Here is a 19971-nt window from a genome sequence, read left to right as displayed (position 1 = left end):
GGTTTGTGCATGTCCATGTATGTAGCATGTGCGCAGACATGGTCATGTAAATACTTAAGTCCACCCACACTCACAAAAACCCCATATCATATCACTTGGCCCAAACAGCCAAAATATAAAATTAAAATACAAAAAACAAAGAAATTCTCTAGTTTGTTATTTTTGCAATGATTTCATTTAGCACAGTGCGACCCGACCCAGTTTGAAGGTAGAACGGTTGCCGTTTGTTTGCTCGAGTTTTAAAGGTGTGTTCAAGCCCCCACCTCAAAGCAACAGTTGGTCTTTTTCTCAGAGCTGGTTTCATTCGTCTCTGCCTGTTTTTCTCTCTGTCAGTCTTTTTAAAACATAAGAGAGAATAATATAGAGGCAAAAAAGAGGGGAAGGGTTAAAGCAGTGAGAGCTGGTGACGAGCAGGAACAAAAGAAAGAGAACAAATAAGAGATGATACTGTTAAGGTATCCAAGGCCAGTCTGGTCAGTGAATTGGGTCAGTATTTGGGTGGGATGACCACCACGGGGTCACCATTCTTTGGCCGCCACATCAGCACTTGGGCGTCGTTGGCGTTGGGCTTGACCATGGCGTTAGTGGGGATGGGCTCGTTCTTGCCCAGGATCTGGGGCTGTTCCTGAGCCACGGGCTCGTTCAGAACAGCCCTGTGACCCAGAGGCTTCTCTGGGTCCACACGGATGTGAAGCCGCATCCTCCAGTGGATTGTTTGCAGGACGAGTGTCTCTGAGGTGGCCTGGTTGATGGCCACCAGCCAGGTTGTAAAGCTCTGGTCGCGGTGGATGCTGCTAAGCTGAGGCACGTTGCTGTCGCTGACGGGCACGCCCCAGGTCACACTGGGGTAGAAATTGTCATTCATACTAACGGTGAACTTGCTGTCCTTCTTGGTGGGGCCCACGACGGTGCAGGTTTCCGTGGTGTTGCCGTACCACGGGTAGTTGACCCCATCCGAGTCGCTGATGGCCTGGATCTTGCCATCCCGCAGGTCGGGGAGCTCCCAACTTGACCTGAAAGTAGAAAGGAGTCACAGATGAGGATTTACCCAGAAATGGAGCTCATAGACTTTAAGTGGCTGTTGAGATTAAAGGATAACTGCAGTTTATTACAACTTTGGTCTTTTGGTCACAGTTTTGGTCATCATTTCTATCAGTTATGATAATGTAATTCGCCTTTGTTTTGTTTCTTGACCCATCTGACTTCTTTATAGTGAGGTCATCGTTTCTGTTACAGATAGAAATCATTACAAAAATAAGACCCAGCTTGTAATAAACCAGAATTATCCTTAAAATTCATCTCTGGCACACTTAACCAAACCAAAAGATTCAAAAGCTCTCCGGCCTAATCCTTCCTGTATAAATAGCCGAGAATTTGCATCTCAATAGCGTGACAAGTCTCCCTTCTGATATAACTGTATATCTAAAAGCACATGACAGAAGCAAGGAGGTGACTCAAAGCCTCACAGTTGGATCTTTCCGCCAATTTTCAAACTGCAGGGGATAAAATACAATATAAAAATAAATATTGTGACACACACACAACTTAAGTGACCTGGTACCTCTGGTGTGTCCATCTACCGATTTTCTGCCCACAGCAGGAAAAAGATTACCTTTCATTCCCTGAAGAAGAGGATCAGCGGGACAGAGGAGATAACAGTGTGATCACCAGCCACATGACTTACTGCCTGCTTGGCCTGGCCTCACATTGTGACTTATGTATTCACCCAGGGGGTGAGATTAGCATGTCGGGCATGATAATAGCTGGCCCTTGTGTGTGTGTGTGTGTGTGTGTGTGTGTGAGTGTGTGTGTGTGTGTGTGTGTGAGAGTGTGAGAGAGAGTGTACACGCGTGCTCGTGTGTGCATATGTACATTTCTGTTCTGAAAAATCACTTAATCCTCTCAACGGATGCCTCCAAAACAATTTGCAGCAATTTCCCATTTTGTCATGAACTCAGACAACTCCAGTGCTCAAAATATTTCAACAGTGAATATCTGTATCTGATTCCATGTGGAAAAGTTCTATTTATTATTTATGAACACATGGCTTGATATAAATCTCAAGCCTTTTAATCATACAGACAATAAGTCCTCACAAGCACACGTGCAGCTGAACTTTATCACAACATGTAATGTTCATAGCATTTTCCTTCGTCGGGTGCTACTTCCATCGTAAGTAATACAGTAAACTGCCTGAATGCTGGTTTGTCTTAAAGGCACACTGAGACCTGGTCCTGTACATGAATGGCTGTGCAACTGTCCAGATAAAAAAAAAAAAGTATTTTATAATGTTCATCAAAAGCAGGAACATACTAGCTGCAAGCGGCAATGGTGTGGGGGACAGGCAAAAGCACATCAAGCAGAGTAGATTGCACATAGGTACAATGTGAAGTCATCTACCCGCTGAGGAACTTTGATCATGAGTGGGGAAAGCATTGCAGAGATATGGCTCACTTCCTGTTTGTGTCTTCACTGCCTGTGTTGTCACTGCCAAATGGTCTGCAATAAGTGTTGTGAGTGACAGAACCGCAGGGATGTTAAAATGATTCACTCAAAAAAAACAACTACTACTCAACTTCTGAGCATGTCAGTTATTGTAAATGTTGCATGCACTCTGGCAGAGTGATTCCCAACCAGGGGTACTTCTGCAGTTGCCAGGGGGTACTTAGCTCAACTAATTGAAAAAAATTATGATTTGACAAAAAAAGTATATCAACATATTGATTGAACACCTTAACACCATTGGATGTGAGAGTGTGTAGGAACGACTTGTCGAGTGAGCCGATCAGTCTAAACAGTTAGCTAAAAGCAATGGATAAATGGTTGAAATGGACAGCCAACATTAAAAGGAATATAAACTGTTCAAACAGTTAGCTAAAATGATTATATATGTATGTAATAATGTCATTTAAGTGGTTGAAATAGTTAGCTAAAAGTACTGGATACGATGTTAAAATAGAGCTAATGGATACAGTGAAAGTAGATTGCTAAAAGTAATCAAACTGTTGAAATAGCCAAAAGTGGAAGGATAATGGATAAAATAAATAGCTTAAAGTAACGGACAAACAGTTGAAATAGTTAGCTAAAGTAATGGAAAGTTGAAAGATAGCTAAAACATCTAGCTTCTGCCACTGGTGGTACAAATGCAAACTTAACCAAACCAAACTAAACCTTGACAGTTTGATTGTATGAAAAAAATATTGTAGCCACTGCAGTAGTACATAGTTGCAGTTTCCTGTTCAACTATGACTTTAAACCTCCAGTGATTACAAGCCCTGTGCTCTACCCATCAAAACTGAAAGCTCTTTAGCAAAGACAATATCATCTTAAGCCAAATTCACCAGATCACCACTGCGTGTTATAGAGTACCCAAAAAAGATATCTGCTTTCCCACAATATATTGTGAAGATTGCATCAACTTTGCAGAAGAAGCAAAGAAATGTGTTTTTGAACTGGAAGTCGATTTCAGACAGCTTCATTGAAAATTCATGCATCAACTGAGAACGCGGAAACGGCTCATTTCCTGTTTCTGCAACTTTGCTGCCACATTCATTTGGATGTTGCAGGCCAATGGTTTGGAGTGTCAAAATTCTGTTGATGAGACACAATAAGGGCGTCCAAGAGATGCTTTCTTTCACAGATGGTGAGGATTGGATCAACTTTGTAGGAGTGGAAGTGAAGAAATATGGTGCCAATTCAATTAATTAACCAATTACAGCATGCTTAAGCCTCACCACCTGTGTGTGTGCGTGTGTGTGTGTGTGTGTGTCTGTGTGCACGTCCACACTGCTCTACCAAGGAAGTTTTGTGTGCAATATTAATGTTCCTGACTAGGGTTAACTTTCATTTTAAGAAACAGTATAGCCATAAATGCTGTTAACAAATGGTATCAAACTTTTACAAAAGATAAATATTCATTTCTTTTTTAGTTTCAGTTTAGTTTCAGGCTGTGTTTTGGCACCTTTAAAAGTTTTAGGGCAACACAAAAGGCCTCATGTACACACATTGGTATGTGTATCAGCATGCTCGTATGAGTGCGTGCACAAAACTACAAAGGTGTACCTCCAGTAAAGCCATTCTAAAAGACAGGGACAACAAACCGGAGGAGAGACGATGAATGTGTCCAGAATCCAGAGCACATCATCCAGAGCCAACAGAGAAATCATCCTCATTACCACCCTCAGCTGTTCTGTCCAATTACAGCACGCTGAAGCTTTATTGCCATCAAAGGAACTACTTAGTATGAGAATCTCAGCAGTGAGAGCAGATTCATCTCCTGCATCCTAAGAGTGACTTAAAAAATCATCAAGAATAGGTGGCCTTGCTGTGCTCGTGAAGTTTAATGACTTTAATATTGGAATATGATGACATATAATTTAATTTTTACATGAGATACAGGGAGAGAAAACCCATGTAAACACTGCACAAAGAGGGGATTTGCCTTACACACACATGTATATATATATATACATATATGTATGTATGTATGTATATATATATGTGTGTGTGTGTGTGTGTGTATATATATGTGTGTGTGTGTGTTTGTGTATATATATATATATATATATATATATATATATATATATAGATGTATATATAGATAAAGATATATATAGATATATATATAGATATAGCTTGGGCACAGATAATTGAACTTGAAGCACATATCATGTGAAAGTGCTGATTAACGTAGCTCTTTAATAGCTGACAAACGCTACCAAGTGACATTTATCCTAATATGAACCACTTTTGTGCAAGCGTTTGTTATTTTAGATTTTTTGAGTTTGAAGTTTAGAGTTTTTCTGGTAGTTAATCTTTAATGAAATATTTTAATGAACTCGAAATATTAGAGAAAAATGGCATAATATTGCTCATCTGTTCATACCTCTATTGTGAGCCGAGTCAAGTACAGTACATTGGGAGTTAGTAACTGTCTCCAAGTTTGTGTTTTGGGCTTCAAAATGGGGTGCTATTCTGCTTTTTGTTTTACAAACAAGCATGACAATTAAACCTCAGCTAGAAAAAAGAGTTAATATTCACAACACAATAGTGTAGCTTGGATGAAAGAGGCATTTACTGAAAACACAAATGCAGTTTACAAAAGGCATCGATCATACTGGACTTTTAGACAGTAACTGGTGGCTCTCTCACTTTCTCACTGTCTCTCTCACATATGCAGGGCCATACTGGGGTGGGGGTGTTGGGGAGGGGACTGTGCCTCTAATCTTAGACGTGCAGCACTCAAACATCCTCAGCTGCAATGTCTACAGATAAAGCATATTCTGGGTACATGTCAGCTTGTGGTTGCCCACTACAGGATAAAGAATGGACGCTACTTCAGAGAGAGACCTGTTATTAATCAGTCTGTGTCATGAGCATATTTTCTTAAAGCTGGATTTGCTCATGTTTGTCTTGTTTATAACTGCTGGTGCAAAATAACTGTGTATAGACAAGTGGAGGGATCTGAAAGGTCGTAGCAATTATTTTCCATCACAGTGCCCTTCTCTCATATCTGTCAGGTATTGAAGTACTTTGCAGCCTGCAGGCATGCAGCTACAAGCCCACATATTGTAGATAGCCAAGCTACTTATTTAATATTGAAGTGCACTTACAGACAAGTCAATTTATTTTACTTTTCTATGAACATTTGCTCATCTTCCTGAATACAGATGTTAATATGTAATATTTTGATTGCATTGCAGAGACTGATGCTGGCGTTAAACTTGGCAACCCAGATGTTACGATAGACAACTTTCACTACTCAAGAATATTTCCACTGAATAATTATTTTAGCGTCACGTGTTATACAAAAACAGGAACAACAAGACTCTCACAACTCATGAAATTAGACAGAAATAAAGGTTCTCTGTTGGTGGTTGGCACCGACTGTCCCCTCTGTCCATTTTAAGAGTTTGGTGCCTAATGCCAAAGCACCTAATGTATTTGGGTTTCTTTTCCTGAAGTCCAGTCTGGTTAAAATATTTCCTCTTCTTGGTTCATTGTAGGATTAGTTGGCCTTAAATTGTCAAACTTGGAAATTCTCCATGTAGTTCTCCATTTTGGGTGAAAGCACTTCTCAAGTGATCTCATGTTGTCATCAAAGTGAAATGGTACAAACAAAACGTGTAAAAGTGTTCACGTGTTCCAAAATACAACATATCCATTAATTGATTCGTTGATCAACAGAAAATTAATCGACAAGTTTGCTCATCGATTAATAGCAAAAAATATGATTTCTTCTCTGTTCCAGCTTTTCAAATGGCTGGATTTGCTGCTGCTCTTTGTCATATATGAGAGTAAACTGAATACCTTTGGTTTTTGGACTTTTGGTCAGACAAAACAAGACATTTGAGGACGTCACCTTGGGCTCTGTGAAGCTGTGACTGGCATTTTTTCATGTTTCATTGACCAAATAATTAATCAATTAATCACAAAAAACAATTAGCAGATTAGTCCATACTGAAAATAATTAGTTAGTCGCAGCACTAATGTTAAAGTTGTTGTTTTTTAATACAGGTGTGATACGTAAATAAAGATCGCCTCAGTGGATCCAGAAAGAAACTCCTGTCACACTCACAAGAATTTTTTTATCCAAAACCTAAGTTAGTTTGTTTTTCTTGTCTGTCCACAAATATAACAAAATAATCAGAATAGTTGGTGCGTTTCTGTAACCCATGCTCACAGTACTACTTGTTGCCAATTTCAATATGCATGTTTCTGCATTAATCCCTTGGTACTTCAGTCTCAACCAAATGTGCTCAACAAATGCTCATCATCCAACAATGATGATCTCCAAAGCCTGACAACACAGTAAAGGAAGAGCTCAAGATACTCACATCCCTTTGTTTCCATATGTATTGTAGAACTCCATGTGGTTACAAGCTTGAATCCAACCGATGGTCCATGTCTCTTTACCTGCCACTGGCGGCACCAAGACCCGGGCACAAGCTCGGAAGTGCGGTGTCCGGTAGCGCAGGACCACGCTGGATGACTCGTCGATGCTGGTGGGGTTGGGGTCGATGGAACTGTTCACCTCCAGGACGATGATACTGTCTCGGAAACTCTTGGGCTTACACCTGATACTCTGGATGCAGCCCATTGCATTAAATAGCAACGCAATCCACAACCACGTCCAGAGGTCTGGAGAAGAAGAAAGACGCATGGAAATCACCTCAGTTGGATCCACATCATGTTCTCCCCCAAAAAAGAAAAATAGCTTACCAGATTAAAAAGTGTTTATTTATAGCAGACGGTCTCATAAAAAAGCCATGCATCTTTGATCCAAAACTACTTTCAGAAAAGAAGATGAAGAAGAAGATGAAGACGAAGATGAAGACATGCCTAGAAAATCTTCATATTTGTAGAGCGCATGCTTTCCGGTGCGTAAAACGCAGCTTCACCAAACAAGCGCAGGTACAATAACTTTTCTTACCCGTGCACTGATGTTATCATGCTGTCAAGTTACAAGTCATTGCCTCCTTAATGCGCTTCATCGCAAAAAGACTTGACCTTTTGGCAACATGCATCCATTGGAAAGGTGCGCGTAAAAAGGTTCAGGTTAATTATGAGCTTAATAATTGATAAAAAACTACTAATGTTACATCTTGGCCACATATTCTCTTCTGTGGGATTCTTTCATTAACAGCTAATCCCCGGACTACCCGATGACTAAAGCTCTATGTCCAGCTGGTGACAAGAATCATAATAAAAAAAGTTGTGCTGGACCGTGCACGCGGACAGTCATGAACGCCAAATGGCAGCTCAGAGGTGCCGCTCACATTATGGGAAGCAGCCGACTGGCCATTTAATCCGCAATAGCCTCAATTCCTCACAATAAAAAGTGTCATTTAAGATCTTATACTGAGCGTGTTTACACATGTGCGGATTAAGTGCTCGTGCGCTGCAATAGCATGGATTGTGGTCTATTTTTAGCCGACAAAAAACAACATGCAAAGAGAAGTCTACCTATAAAACAATTCGCTGGGAAGTGTCCAGTGTCCCCAGCAGGGTCAAATCCTGGGGAAATTCAGAGCGGACAGCTTCTCACACAGGTCCTCGGTCAGAGAGGTATAATTCCGTTATCTCCTCCACGCCCGCTCCCGTTATTTCTCCCCTACAGCTGCAGATAATGTCCCCGTCCCACAGAGAGAGAGAGGGAGCATTGCCACAAGCACTGAAATCTAGCCGAGTTTGAGACTGAGCACCGCCACATCCAAAGGACACCGCCGGGTCAACTTTAGCACCCATTTCACCGGATCCATTCTTAGATTTAAAAAAAAATAAAAAAAAATAAAAAAATATATATATATATATATATATATATCGCCTCTGGAGGGAGAAGTGCCAGCTGTCACATAGTTCGACCGCGCCGACAGTTGCGGTGCTTCCTGCGATGGGATGCGGTTCAGCTTAAATTCCTGCACAAGCTGTCAGTTCTCGGTGCTCGTCCCATCGCTGCCTCGGCAGGTTCACCCCGCTGCGCATTGGTCTCCCTCAGCTGCCTGGGAAGCAGCTTTATAAGTCTCTTTCAGACGACACTTCCGCTCTGAGCATGCTGGGAAATGTAGGCACGGCGATTTCTGTTGGAAATGATCAGTACATTGTCTCAGAGCACATTAATTAGGATATACAATGAATATTAGACAGCTAAATGTACCCACTTGATTCATAAGTAACAAGAAAGAGGTTGCCTTTTTTATATTTTGTATTTTTTATTTGGTGGGTTTCAGCCTACAGACAGATCACCATCACCTTCTAGGCTGAGTCTCAGTGAAATGTTCCTTCGATGTGCGTTCAAATAATAATAATAAATTATTAGAATTATTATAGACTGGTAATAGTAGTGTAGCAGTAGTTATACTGACTAAATCATATTTCTTACAGATTTTAAGTTGGAGATACGTGTGATTATGATTTATTTTGTTTTGTTTACTCTTAATAAAATGTAATATTCAACTGTAATTTAGTCTTGTTAATACAACGTAACGCCAACATCCATGCCAATACAGTTTATTTGATTTGAGATAGATAGAGAGCGTTCAATGCAGGCCGGATTGCTGTAGTCAGTGATGATAGGTAATCAATATGGTTTGACAATCATATTTGGTCCTGTGGTGTTGTTTGTTCCATTTCTTTTTAGTGCTGTCATTTGTTGGAGCCTATTCTCCACAAAACAACCAAAACACTTTTTTTTATTTATTTATTTGTTTATTTGTTCAGTAGCACTTTTAAAATCCTCCATGTGTCTCAGTAACGCTGGCAGCACGGCAGGGTGCTCCTCCTCCTCCTCCTCCCCCCCCCTCCTCCTCCTTCCTGCCGCTGTCTGTTTAAGCACCTTGGAGAACTCCGCTCCACAGCAGAGCGCTCTGCAGATGCTGAATCGGGATAGTGCGTAAACTACGTCAAATCCGGAAGTACCAAATGCTGCACTGGCAGGGCTGCTTCGTCTTCACCCTTTGTTGATGATATCGGCTGACTGTTAACTGTTTCACGCTTTGCCCGCATCGCTTTAAGCTAGAATCCCCTCTCCTCGCTGCCAGGACATCAGAGGTGTTATGGGGGCTGCAGGGGAGATTTAGAGTGATGCTGTGGGGTTCATGTTCTTCCTTCGCCTGGTAAGACGATGTCTTGCGTATATCTAGCACAATGTCTACACTGAGCCTGTTTTTCGCAGCAGCACACGCAGTAAAGCACCTGTCGGCCGTGTTGTTGTGCCATGCTGCGGCGTAACAAGACGCTCATGTTGTTATTTTATCTCCATGCTGTAGATCGGGTTTCACTGGATTGGCCGAGGCAAATGCCATTCAATACACCCTCCCAGCGTGCATGGGTCGCGGTATAAACAGCATGGCCATCGCGCATTCCAGTGGGTCTAAATATATCTAATAAGGCCACAGGAGGGGGAGGACCGGTGTAGGGGGGTTTATCCTGGGACATTTCACTGTCGTGGTGAAGTCGCACAACTTCAATTATCTTCCGGAGACTGACAATCGGTCGTTGCACCCACAGAGGAGGACTTGGCCCTATCAAAACATGCCCTCGAGTTACAATGTGAGATCCAGGGCGCGGGAGAGAAACAGCGTCCTGGGCAGACCTGAGTTCATGTCGCTGAACCAGCCCCTCCGCGGCAGCAGCAGCAGCGGGAGTGGCGGCGGCGGCGGCGGTGGTGGTGGTGGTGGTGGCGGCGGCCCCTCTGAGAGCAGAGGCAGCACAAAGCGACCGGGTCAAATCAAGCACCAGACAAGCCAGCCGAGTGAAGAACCTGCCGACAATGGCAGCAAGGACCGGAGAGAGCCCAGCAAAATGCCAGAGGAAGACTGCATGCAGCTCAACCCCTCATTCAAGGGAATAGCGATGAACTCCCTCCTCGCCATTGACATCTGTCTGTCCAAGCGCATGGGGGTGTGCGCCTACACGTCGTCCTCCTGGGGAGGCTGCCGCTCCATGGTCGCCCTGTTAGCGCTCACAGGGCACGGCATCACGTGGATCATCGGTACCATTGTGTGCCTCACAAGGAGTAACACTCTGGCTGGACAAGAGGTCCTGGTCAACCTGCTGCTTGGTAAATGCCTCACCACACTCACCAACCTCTCCAAAATCCAACAGCAGTTCAGTACCCAGAATGCACCAGAATGACACGCATTCACAATCTGCTCTTTACTTTTCTGTGTGAAACTGATTCACATTCACATGATGTATTATTTCAAAACTTGGACTCTGTTTTCGTCCCACCTGTGAAATCAGTCAGCTGTGCCTCAGTGTGTTCTCCACTGTAATAACAAAAACCGCTTTAGCCATACAGTCACATTTCTAGTTAAAACACAAGGGTTTAAATTCTGGGTAACACTTCCTGACGAGGCATATTTTATAAAGGGTGTACAAGTTGTAATTTAGATGATTAGCATGTCTTGTATTAATACTTTATAGAGCATGGGATGAGAGAGGGATCTTTACATTACAAAAATAGTACTGATGACTGACTTTACTGCTCTATAAAGCACAATAAATGATTTATTAACCATTATAAAGCCATTAGCTAAAACCTATAAATACTTAATAAGATATGACTTATTAGAAAGTGGTACCAGATTTTCAAACTCACACACTTAATGATACAAAATGGCCCTTGTTAATCATTGTTAAGATTGATGCATTATGAATATTGTCCCTCAGCAACAGAGAAGAAAAGCAGCAAATTCTGCTTTTAGCTTTACAACACGATGCCTTTGATCAATGCTCATTCAGTAGCAAATGTATTCTCAAACATTTATATTGTGTAACAAGAACCCCCAAATATATCCAGACATTAATTGTTATTAGCCTTCATTTTATTCTTGTGGGAAAACAATATAAAGCAGCACATTTATGCAACAAAGAGCAGTCTACATGAAATCAGATTTTTCAGAATGAATGGGGGACCTGTGTGTGTGTGTGTGTGTGTGTGTGTGTGTGTGTGTGTGTGTGTGTGTGTGTTTGTGTGTGCGCGCATGTAACATGCAACACAGTCTCGACCCAAACAGATTATCGAGCAAAAAGCAGTACAAATCTCCTGGCTGTAGCTACATTGAGCCCTGATTGGAAGCCAGTAAATCTCTGGATTTGGGACACTGTTGTATTGTGTTTGGGACATTGTTCGGCCCCAAGTGCGTGTTAATTATTTGTCGGGTCCAGGATGATTTCCAGTCTATTGAGGTCTGTCAGGAGAAAATCTACGAACATACTGAACAGTGGGTGGGGAATTAATATTTAATGCTGACTGAAATTCTGTTTTGTTTTCACCTAACAGCAAAGTAATCAGCCAAGACTGGCCTGTCAGGATTGGTTTAATTCAGGGCTGTCATGAGCGTATAAACAGTGCAGTGCAGAAATATTTCCCATATAGTGTTTTGAAAACACAGTTTTAGTCACACAATGACTGTGGCAGTCTAAAAGACTAGTGGGCATGTTGGAGACTCTAAAAGCAGACCTTGACTGTGCAGAGGATGTTCCCATCCTTATCAACTGCAGTGTAGTTCTGCTTTCGTGTTTTGTGGTTCTCTTTCTTTATGTAACTTAGTTACTCAATTGGCCCAGTGACTCAGTTTCTCAAAGAATCCATGTTTACCTCATGTCATGCACAATTCATACAAAGAGGAAAGATATAGTCAACTGGTAGATGGCATCAAATCAGCCATCAAAATGGTGGCCCTGTTTGCACTTATTAACCAACCTATGCATGAAGGAGAAACTTACAGAACAGTTTACTTACACTGAATGCTTTACATTCAATTTCAGTATCTTTTAGTTTGAGAGTGAAATACAACAACTATTTCAAGCATTAAAACAACTGAAAAAGTAGTGTAGTGTCTGTAGTTTCAAAGTCACGTCTTTGTATAATGTGTCCAGTATAAAAACATGTATGCAGATGTGATTGCAACAATATCAGTATCACCACTGTTACCATTGGTACAGAGATAAATGAGGCAGAGTCTGGTGTATTCTCAGCTCCCTGTACTGTAATTGAGGCCTGCATGGATGGTGACCGTAGCGGACAGACATGATTAGGCCATGCTCACACAGCTGTTGTCTTTTAGGCTTTCATTGTGCTTGATGGAAAAGATAGGTCAGTATTTATTTTTATTTAAATATTTAGGGGCATATTTGTTAGTAAAAGAATTCAGCAATACAACAATCATTAAAGAAGCTATAATATTAGCGATGGATCAAATGACTACTACTATGTGAAAGGAGTCGCTCGTAGTGACAAAACCTCAGAGAATTATCACCCAGCTCTGCAGTTGGGAGTTCGCCATATCAACTTAAAAGGTGATGATATGTGAATGTGTTTACAGCTTGATTCCACTGCCCCAAAGTGGCCAAAAAGTCAGTGATTGCAGGTTTGAATAGACTGTTGTTTCATGTTCAAGGCACCACCTTTGTATTGCCATAGAAAATAGAAAATAGACAGGTGTGCAGTATCTCAATTTTGGACAGGGAAGGATACTTTGGGATTAAAAGATGGGAAATCACTGGTCCTGACGGGCATTTTCAAATATTTGTAATCATCTACATAGAGCTGAACACAAAGTCAATTAGAAGATCAGTAAAAGTAGCCTTAGTAAAGGGTCTGAGATGGGCTGGGCAGTGTTGTAATGGCATATTTGCAAATGATTCTCTGGCCATACCTGTCAGTGACAGACTCACCCTTGCTGAAATTGGAAAGAAGAAACTCAGGGGAAGCAAAGTATAAATCATTGTTCCAGTACTCCTTCATCTTAGCTTCGTAGTGTGAGAAACAAATGGCATTGTGGGATTTCCTCTCAATGCAAGTAGACAGCCTGACCAAGTATCTGCCCCCACCTGTTGCACATGTGTGAGTTTCAATTCTCAATATAGCAGCAGTTTCCCCTTGAACAGTAAGGATGTGACTCACTGATGGAGAGTTTGGCTGCTCCAAACTAACAGTTTTTGTGTGATCAATGATCAATGAGTGTGCTGACTTCAAACATGTTATTACACTGACTGACTGCAGTTTTGCTTTCTGTCTTGACAATGTTTCATAGCCAAGAACACGGAAAAACTGTACACTCTCTACAATCTGCCAGCACGGGTTTTTAAGAGAACACAGCTGGGATTTTGCAGGAAAAAAACAGCAACAACTAAAACCAGAATTTAGCATAATTATCCCCATATTTCAAGGGCACCACAAACGGGCTTGTCCTTACAGCTGATAATATGATGTCTCATTGCTTGGCTCACCTTCTGCCTTTTCTCAGTACTTTTGAGATGTGGACTATCAGAGGGCACCATGGGGCCCTGCAGCAAAGACCACAACTGTCCTCACTCACATCACTCCGGTTTTTACTTTTTTACGAGCTTGTCTTTTGTTCCGTCAAGTCTTCCTTTTGCGGTTCATTTCCCCCCCCCCCGTCAACATCAATATGACACCACCTCACTAGCCTGCCTTTAAGGAGCTGGAATAGAAGTTTAAAATAATGGCCCCACTAGGACAGCGAGTGGGCGACTGGAATGAGAAGTAGGGCAGTATAACCAATATGTCAGACAACTGACAGTTATTTAGCGCAGGGCTGGTTGAGAGTGTGTGAAGATGGCAGACTTGAACAGTTAAAGATGGCAATGGTAGAGATATTTTGGGGAGTGCTATGAAGCTATAAAAGGCATCTGCAAATGTCTGGTATGTGGACTCAAAGCAAATGCTACTTGGTATTGTATGCCTTATTGGTTATTCTTGGTCACCAAGATATCTGTTTACATGTGCTGTAGTTGTTTCCTGTATTATATAAAACGTCCAGATAAAACCACACTGCCCCGCTGAGGTTTGTTGCTCTTAGATGTTAATTATCTGTATATTACTCTTATCACTGTTGTTCTGGTCAGTATTGTTAACAGATGTAACAAGAGTCTACAGCCATGCTAGCGGCTCGGTGAGGCTGTATTTCGGCCCAGCTGTGCTTTGAGCTAAATGCTAATGTCAACATGCTCACAATGACAATGCTGACATGCTGATGTTTAGAAGATATAATGTTACCCATGTTCACCATCTTAATTTAGTATGTTAGCATGCTAACATTAGCTAATTAGCACCAAACACAAAGTGATGGGAATTAATTTACAGGTATTTGGTCAAAATCAAAAGCCTTGGACATATTAAGATTTTGATCTGATGTTGGTGATCACAAAGTTTTGTCATGACAAATCATCCATTAGTTGTTGAGACATTTCACTCAAAACCACAACTGTGAACCTCATGGTGTTGCTACAGGGAAAGTCAGGAGATCACCAGTGTCAGTAGGATTCATCCTCTGGGGGCCACGAATGTCTGTACAAAAGATTGTGGCAATCCATCCAATAGTTGTTGAGATATTTTAGACTGGATCCAACAGACTGACATTACCATCCCCAGAGCTTTGCCACTGGCTAAAAAGCACACCAATGAAGAAGGATATTCTGATTAGTTCTTCAAGTTCAAAGTTCAGAGTGGTACAGTTACTGGGTTATGGAGATTCTGAAAGTTTATATGCTGCATTTTATCAGATTGTTTTAATTGGGAATGTTTTAGTTATAACACAAGGTGTTCTAAAATAAAATGACCAAAGGGTTTAGAAAGAGAAAATAATAATTCTGGATACTTTCACCTCTTTCACCATTGGTATTGTCCAGCTTGTAGCATGTCAACACACTTTTTTTGCCTTTATAATCGAATTTCCTTTTTTCGTGACAGCCCTCATTCTTGACGTCATGACTGTGGCTGGAATCCAGAGACTGGTGAAGCGCAGAGGACCCTGGGAGATGACGCCAGGCTTCCTGGACTGCGTCGCCATGGACATCTACTCCTTCCCTGCGGCTCATGCCAGCCGGGCCGCCATGGTCTCCAAGTTCCTGCTGTCCCACCTGGTCCTGGCTGTGCCGCTTCGCATCCTCTTGGTGCTGTGGGCCCTCCTGGTGGGCATGTCCCGGGTGCTGCTGGGGAAACACCACCTAACTGACATGGTGTGTGGCTTTGCACTAGGCATGCTCCACTTTAGCTTGATGGAGTCAGTGTGGCTCTCATCGAGCACCTGTCAGACTCTTATTTCCATAAGCACGCTCAGCTGGAGCCCCTTTTTCTGAGCTTTTGATATAAGGCTATGCTAACACACGGCTTATTTGATACACTAACAACACAATGTTACTTAGGTCTTTTTTTGCAAGGGTCCGATGTTCTTATTGCAGGGTGTGAACAGATAAGCATTCATATTTGGAATCAGATGCTGGCTTGCATGTAACGCCCAACACAGGCAGGGCACAAGACATTACAAGACCTCCATAATGCTTCATAGATCCTAGTATCTTCAATCAAATCCGCTAATACACACCTCTGCTGCTCCTTGATTTCAATGAAGTGCTAATAAAAAACAGAAAATTAAGACAGCTGCAAACTGACAATGATTTGGTAAAAAATGTACATGTAGGATTCAATGTTTTTATTTCTTTCAGGTTTTTGATTTTCATACAGTATGAACGCTGGCACCATTCATCCATAACTGAACCTCTTTCTATTCAACAAATTCTCTTCTGAGTCTGTGTGCCTCCTCCTCACCATCCTACTTTCTTTTACTTCCTCCTTCTCTGTTACCTCCTCTTTTCTCAAATTTTTGTTTCTTAACATTTGTGCTTGTATCTTGGGATAGTGACATACGTAAACCATGTTGAACACTGAATAGAGTTTGGTTTAAGGCTGTAATATTGGATGTAACACTGAAATATATACATTTGGATATTCCACATTGTTTCTAATTGGCATGACTAATATGTTTGTATATCTGATGGGATTCTCTTTTACTGTATGTTTATCAAATATGAACTTATTTTTGATGCCACTGAGTTTAGCTGCTTGTGTTAAACAAATGCCACACTTGGACAGAATTTAATGTTTTTCTTACAGGGTTAAATATAATTTCCTTCAATGTGCCATTTATGCTTTAACAAGTTTAAATATTTTTTTATAGCAGATATTTATCTTCAGTCTGCACATTAGCCTAACAGATGCTTATGGTTTGTCAGTGATGCTGATTCTACGCCCCACTAAACAACTGAAGCGTGTGTGTGATTGTTGGCATATGAAGTAAAAATATCTGTTTGAAATATCAGTTTTTAACAAATTATACCTTTTTTTAATGTGTTTTTTAAGGACCTTTGAATGAAAAAAATATGGCAAAAATATTTCACTGCATTTGTTTGAAGTGTAAATACAGTTTTGTGGACATTAGTTCGCTTTGTTCTGTACAGGGATCTGTATGTTATGTTTTTACTTTGTTTCTCCATCTAATTAATAAAGCGAGGTGGGCTGTCAGTAAAATGTGGATGCCTTTGTGTTTCATTATTGTTATGTGTGAACATAAAGATGCCAATAATAGTCAAAATGGTTTGTTTTTATCTTCATTTTCAGAGTGAATAGTGGTTGCAAGTGTGTGGTGTTGCTGTGCATCAGTTCATCTACAATACAAGATTTGCAGATATTTTAAATTGAAATTTGGGTGAATCTGTGTGCCAACTAGAATGAGGGGAAAGCACCATTAAACATTTGATGAATCCTATAAGCTTAACTATAAGCCTATTTATAAGTTGGCTTTCCACAACAGATTGGGTTTTTTTTTTATTGCTTCAAACATCACATGCACTATAAGGTATCACATGGTGCACAACTCAGCAAAAGAATAAAGAAGTTTGGTGTGTTGAAAGTGACGAGACAGCTCTGACGTGGTCGTAATACTCTTTATGGCAGAAAAAAGGTCTCGAAGTTAAAGGCTAGAACCCCAGTATCCATCTGATATTTCACTTTTCACTTCTAAAACACTTTCTTCCAATTATCCTATCATTTTGATCTTACTTATTGTACAAAAAAGAATACTTCACATGAAGCAGCATTATATCCTAAAATTAAACTAAAAAAGAGATGTGAAACCATTACTTCAGTTCCAGTGCAACTACACTGTGCAGTATGCAAAGTAGGAGTTCATTTGATGTAAAGCTTGAGTGTTTTTTGTTGTCAACAGAGAGTCTTATTTTGCCTATTAACTGCATTAATATCATTTTAGACCAAATTGTTTACATGGCTGTGAGAGAGAGCAAACATTTGTGTATTGATGCAACAATATTTCTGACTGCCATTAAAGCTGTGCGTCCTCACAGCCTTCGACACCAGCTTCCTGTCACACAACTCTTACCACAGAATAATCTGACAGGAAACAACGACAGTGCGATGGCGTGTGTGTGTGTGTGTGTGTGTGTGTGTGTGTGTGTGCGCTCTGAAACAATTCAGATAGCAGGAACAGAAACTGCCTTAAAAATACTCTGAGGCAGAGAGTGTCCAACGTGTGCATTGTTAGACATCAGGAAAAAGTTGTCAAACATCTGAAACGCATTTGGACCAAATATCTCTGCAGACCAGACAGACACATGTCCTTAACAAGAACCCTTTGTAGGCTCAAAGTTTGTGGAGGAGGAAGGGTTAATGTCCTCAGCCATACAACAAAATTTGAGTGATACAGCGTTGAGAAATAATGGACAGATTTCCATGAAATTTGCTATGGACATTCTTTGTTCCCATAGGATGCTTGTTTATCAATGCCACCATAAGGACAAAGTTTCCACATAAACACAATTAATATCAATATGAGATGGAGGGAGATTTACAAACAGAGACAGCAACAGTTATTAAGCTGCAGTAGCCTAACTCACCAGGGTATATGGGGTTTCTCAAGGTAAAATAAAAGTTGAATTAATACAGCTTTCCTCTGAGAGTCTTTGCTGTCATGTCACAACCAAGTATTAAGTTATAGGTTCATATAGGATGATTTGCTTCCCAGTGAAACATGAGCAGCATCACCAAATTACAGCTTGTCCCAGTGCAGGTTGGTTACATTTTGCGCCAAAATCAAGGCCTCTACAACCCTGCATAACATGTACCCAAAATATCCCTGTGAGTAACGCTGATAGTGCCTGTGGGCCTGTTTCTGCAGGGTTCACATGCACTGACTCAGCAGACACCACACTTTCTACTGTTGTGTCTGTATGCTCTGTTTGTTTCATGCTCTGAGTTAATACATACAATAGATAGAGGAAACATTAGACACTACAACTTTACAGGGGTCACTGACCTTCCGTCTAAATTGCAGGTATGTGGCTCTGGGCGTGTTATAATCCCACACAGGTATTCTGGGGATTGTCAGTGACATTTGAATTTTCTCATCTTCATCATGTATATTCAGAAATGTTCCTTCATTAGGATAAAAACCCCCCGACTAAAAACGACTGTCTAATACTTCAAAGAACCACAGGCTAATAAAAACATTTGTCACTAGTCTGCAAAATATAAATAAAAATGAAATGAACTCCCAATTGGTGGAGAGAATTATGTGTTTATTGCCACACTAGAAACATACATCATTTTTAAACTGCAAAATATTTGCTAGAGCAACACCAATATTATCTAGTAAGACAAATGCTCCCTCTAGAGGAATATCCAGGAACAGGTCTGACTATAATGGGCACTGACAATGATCTGGAAAGGTATTGTTTTTGGTGACCATTACCTGTTTACTTGCTGCCAGAAGAGGGGTTCAAAGCAAAAACTTGATAAAGTAATTGTATTCAATATAACAGACTGTGACCAGTGAAAAACACTAAAATAAAATCAATTAAAAAATGCAGAGACTTTTATTTTATATAATATGTTGAGACAAGGTAAGTCACATCAAATAAGCAGATAAATGAAAAGCTAGAAGAAAAAACAGATTGTTTTTACTTTTCCAGGATAATAAGTTTAAGTTAATAATAAGTTTTGGAAAACAAAGGAGGGAAAATCATTGTTTTAATGCTCTAGGAATATATGCCATATTATATATTTGTTGTTAGAGCTACACAATTTAAATTCAGTTTGCATGATCAGATCAGAGCAGATCTTACATTTTACATGTTGAATAATCTTTGGTGGAAATGTTTTAATTTGTTTTTCTCTTAGGATGAGATCAATCATACTAGTGAGTAGAACCAGTCATACCGGGAATAAGATCAAAGACAGGATATGACTCAAAACTGGGATACTAATGTGATTGTAAACGTACTCACTGACATAGCTGGGTTCACCGTTAAGCTCTTTAGTATCAGTAAGAGAAAGGCTTACATTTTTCTATGTATGTAATTAAAAATCTATTCATCACATATCATTTTATTTACAGGGTGTGTGTTGCTGTACATTCAAGAAAACTTTTTTTTAATGTGGTGTTGTTATTTTGGCACTAGGAGATCACTGATGGATCAGACATCAGACATGGGGTTGTCTTGTATAACCTATTGACCTGCAGCTTTAGTGTATCTGTCCTCTTCCTTAGAGAATCTGTTGTACCTCTACTTTCATACTGTACATCTTGTATTATCATATCACAGCAAACTCTATTTAGTAAAGACAGTTTAATGCACATTTCCTCATAG

The 19971-nt window shown here is 40.6% G+C and overlaps 2 protein-coding genes across 2 annotated transcripts; one reads left to right on the top strand and one right to left on the bottom strand.

Annotated features, from left to right (window-relative positions):
* Positions 1–417: 417 nt before the first annotated feature.
* On the bottom strand, positions 418–7162 carry fam78ab (family with sequence similarity 78 member Ab). Its single transcript, XM_070924197.1, has 2 exons — positions 6837–7162; positions 418–1013 (listed from the first exon to the last, which is right to left on the bottom strand). Exons 1-2 carry the CDS (start codon positions 7160–7162, stop codon positions 488–490), a joined length of 852 nt encoding a protein of 283 aa, XP_070780298.1. The 3' UTR covers positions 418–487.
* Positions 7163–10032: 2870 nt separating this feature from the next.
* On the top strand, positions 10033–15632 carry LOC139300978 (inactive phospholipid phosphatase 7). Its single transcript, XM_070924198.1, has 4 exons — positions 10033–10165; positions 10205–10222; positions 10259–10561; positions 15221–15632. The coding sequence occupies exons 1-4, from the start codon at positions 10033–10035 to the stop codon at positions 15607–15609; spliced, it is 843 nt and encodes a 280-aa protein (XP_070780299.1). The 3' UTR covers positions 15610–15632.
* Positions 15633–19971: the final 4339 nt, after the last annotated feature.

Source organism: Enoplosus armatus, chromosome 18 (genome assembly GCF_043641665.1).
Source record: "Enoplosus armatus isolate fEnoArm2 chromosome 18, fEnoArm2.hap1, whole genome shotgun sequence".
NCBI classification, from domain to species: Eukaryota; Metazoa; Chordata; class Actinopteri; order Centrarchiformes; family Enoplosidae; genus Enoplosus; species Enoplosus armatus.
This window is presented reverse-complemented; position numbering and strand designations above follow the sequence as displayed.

Excerpts from the sequence above, each read along its gene's own strand:
- fam78ab (XM_070924197.1), bottom strand. The coding sequence starts at position 7,162 with ATGCGTCTTTCTTCTTCTCCAGACCTCTGGACGTGGTTGTGGATTGCG. Across the intron at positions 1,014-6,836 it reads ACATATGGAAACAAAGGGAT|GTCAAGTTGGGAGCTCCCCG; the intron begins GTGAGTATCTTG and ends TTCTACTTTCAG.
- LOC139300978 (XM_070924198.1), top strand. The coding sequence starts at position 10,033 with ATGCCCTCGAGTTACAATGTGAGATCCAGGGCGCGGGAGAGAAACAGC. Across the intron at positions 10,562-15,220 it reads CCTGGTCAACCTGCTGCTTG|CCCTCATTCTTGACGTCATG; the intron begins GTAAATGCCTCA and ends TTTTCGTGACAG.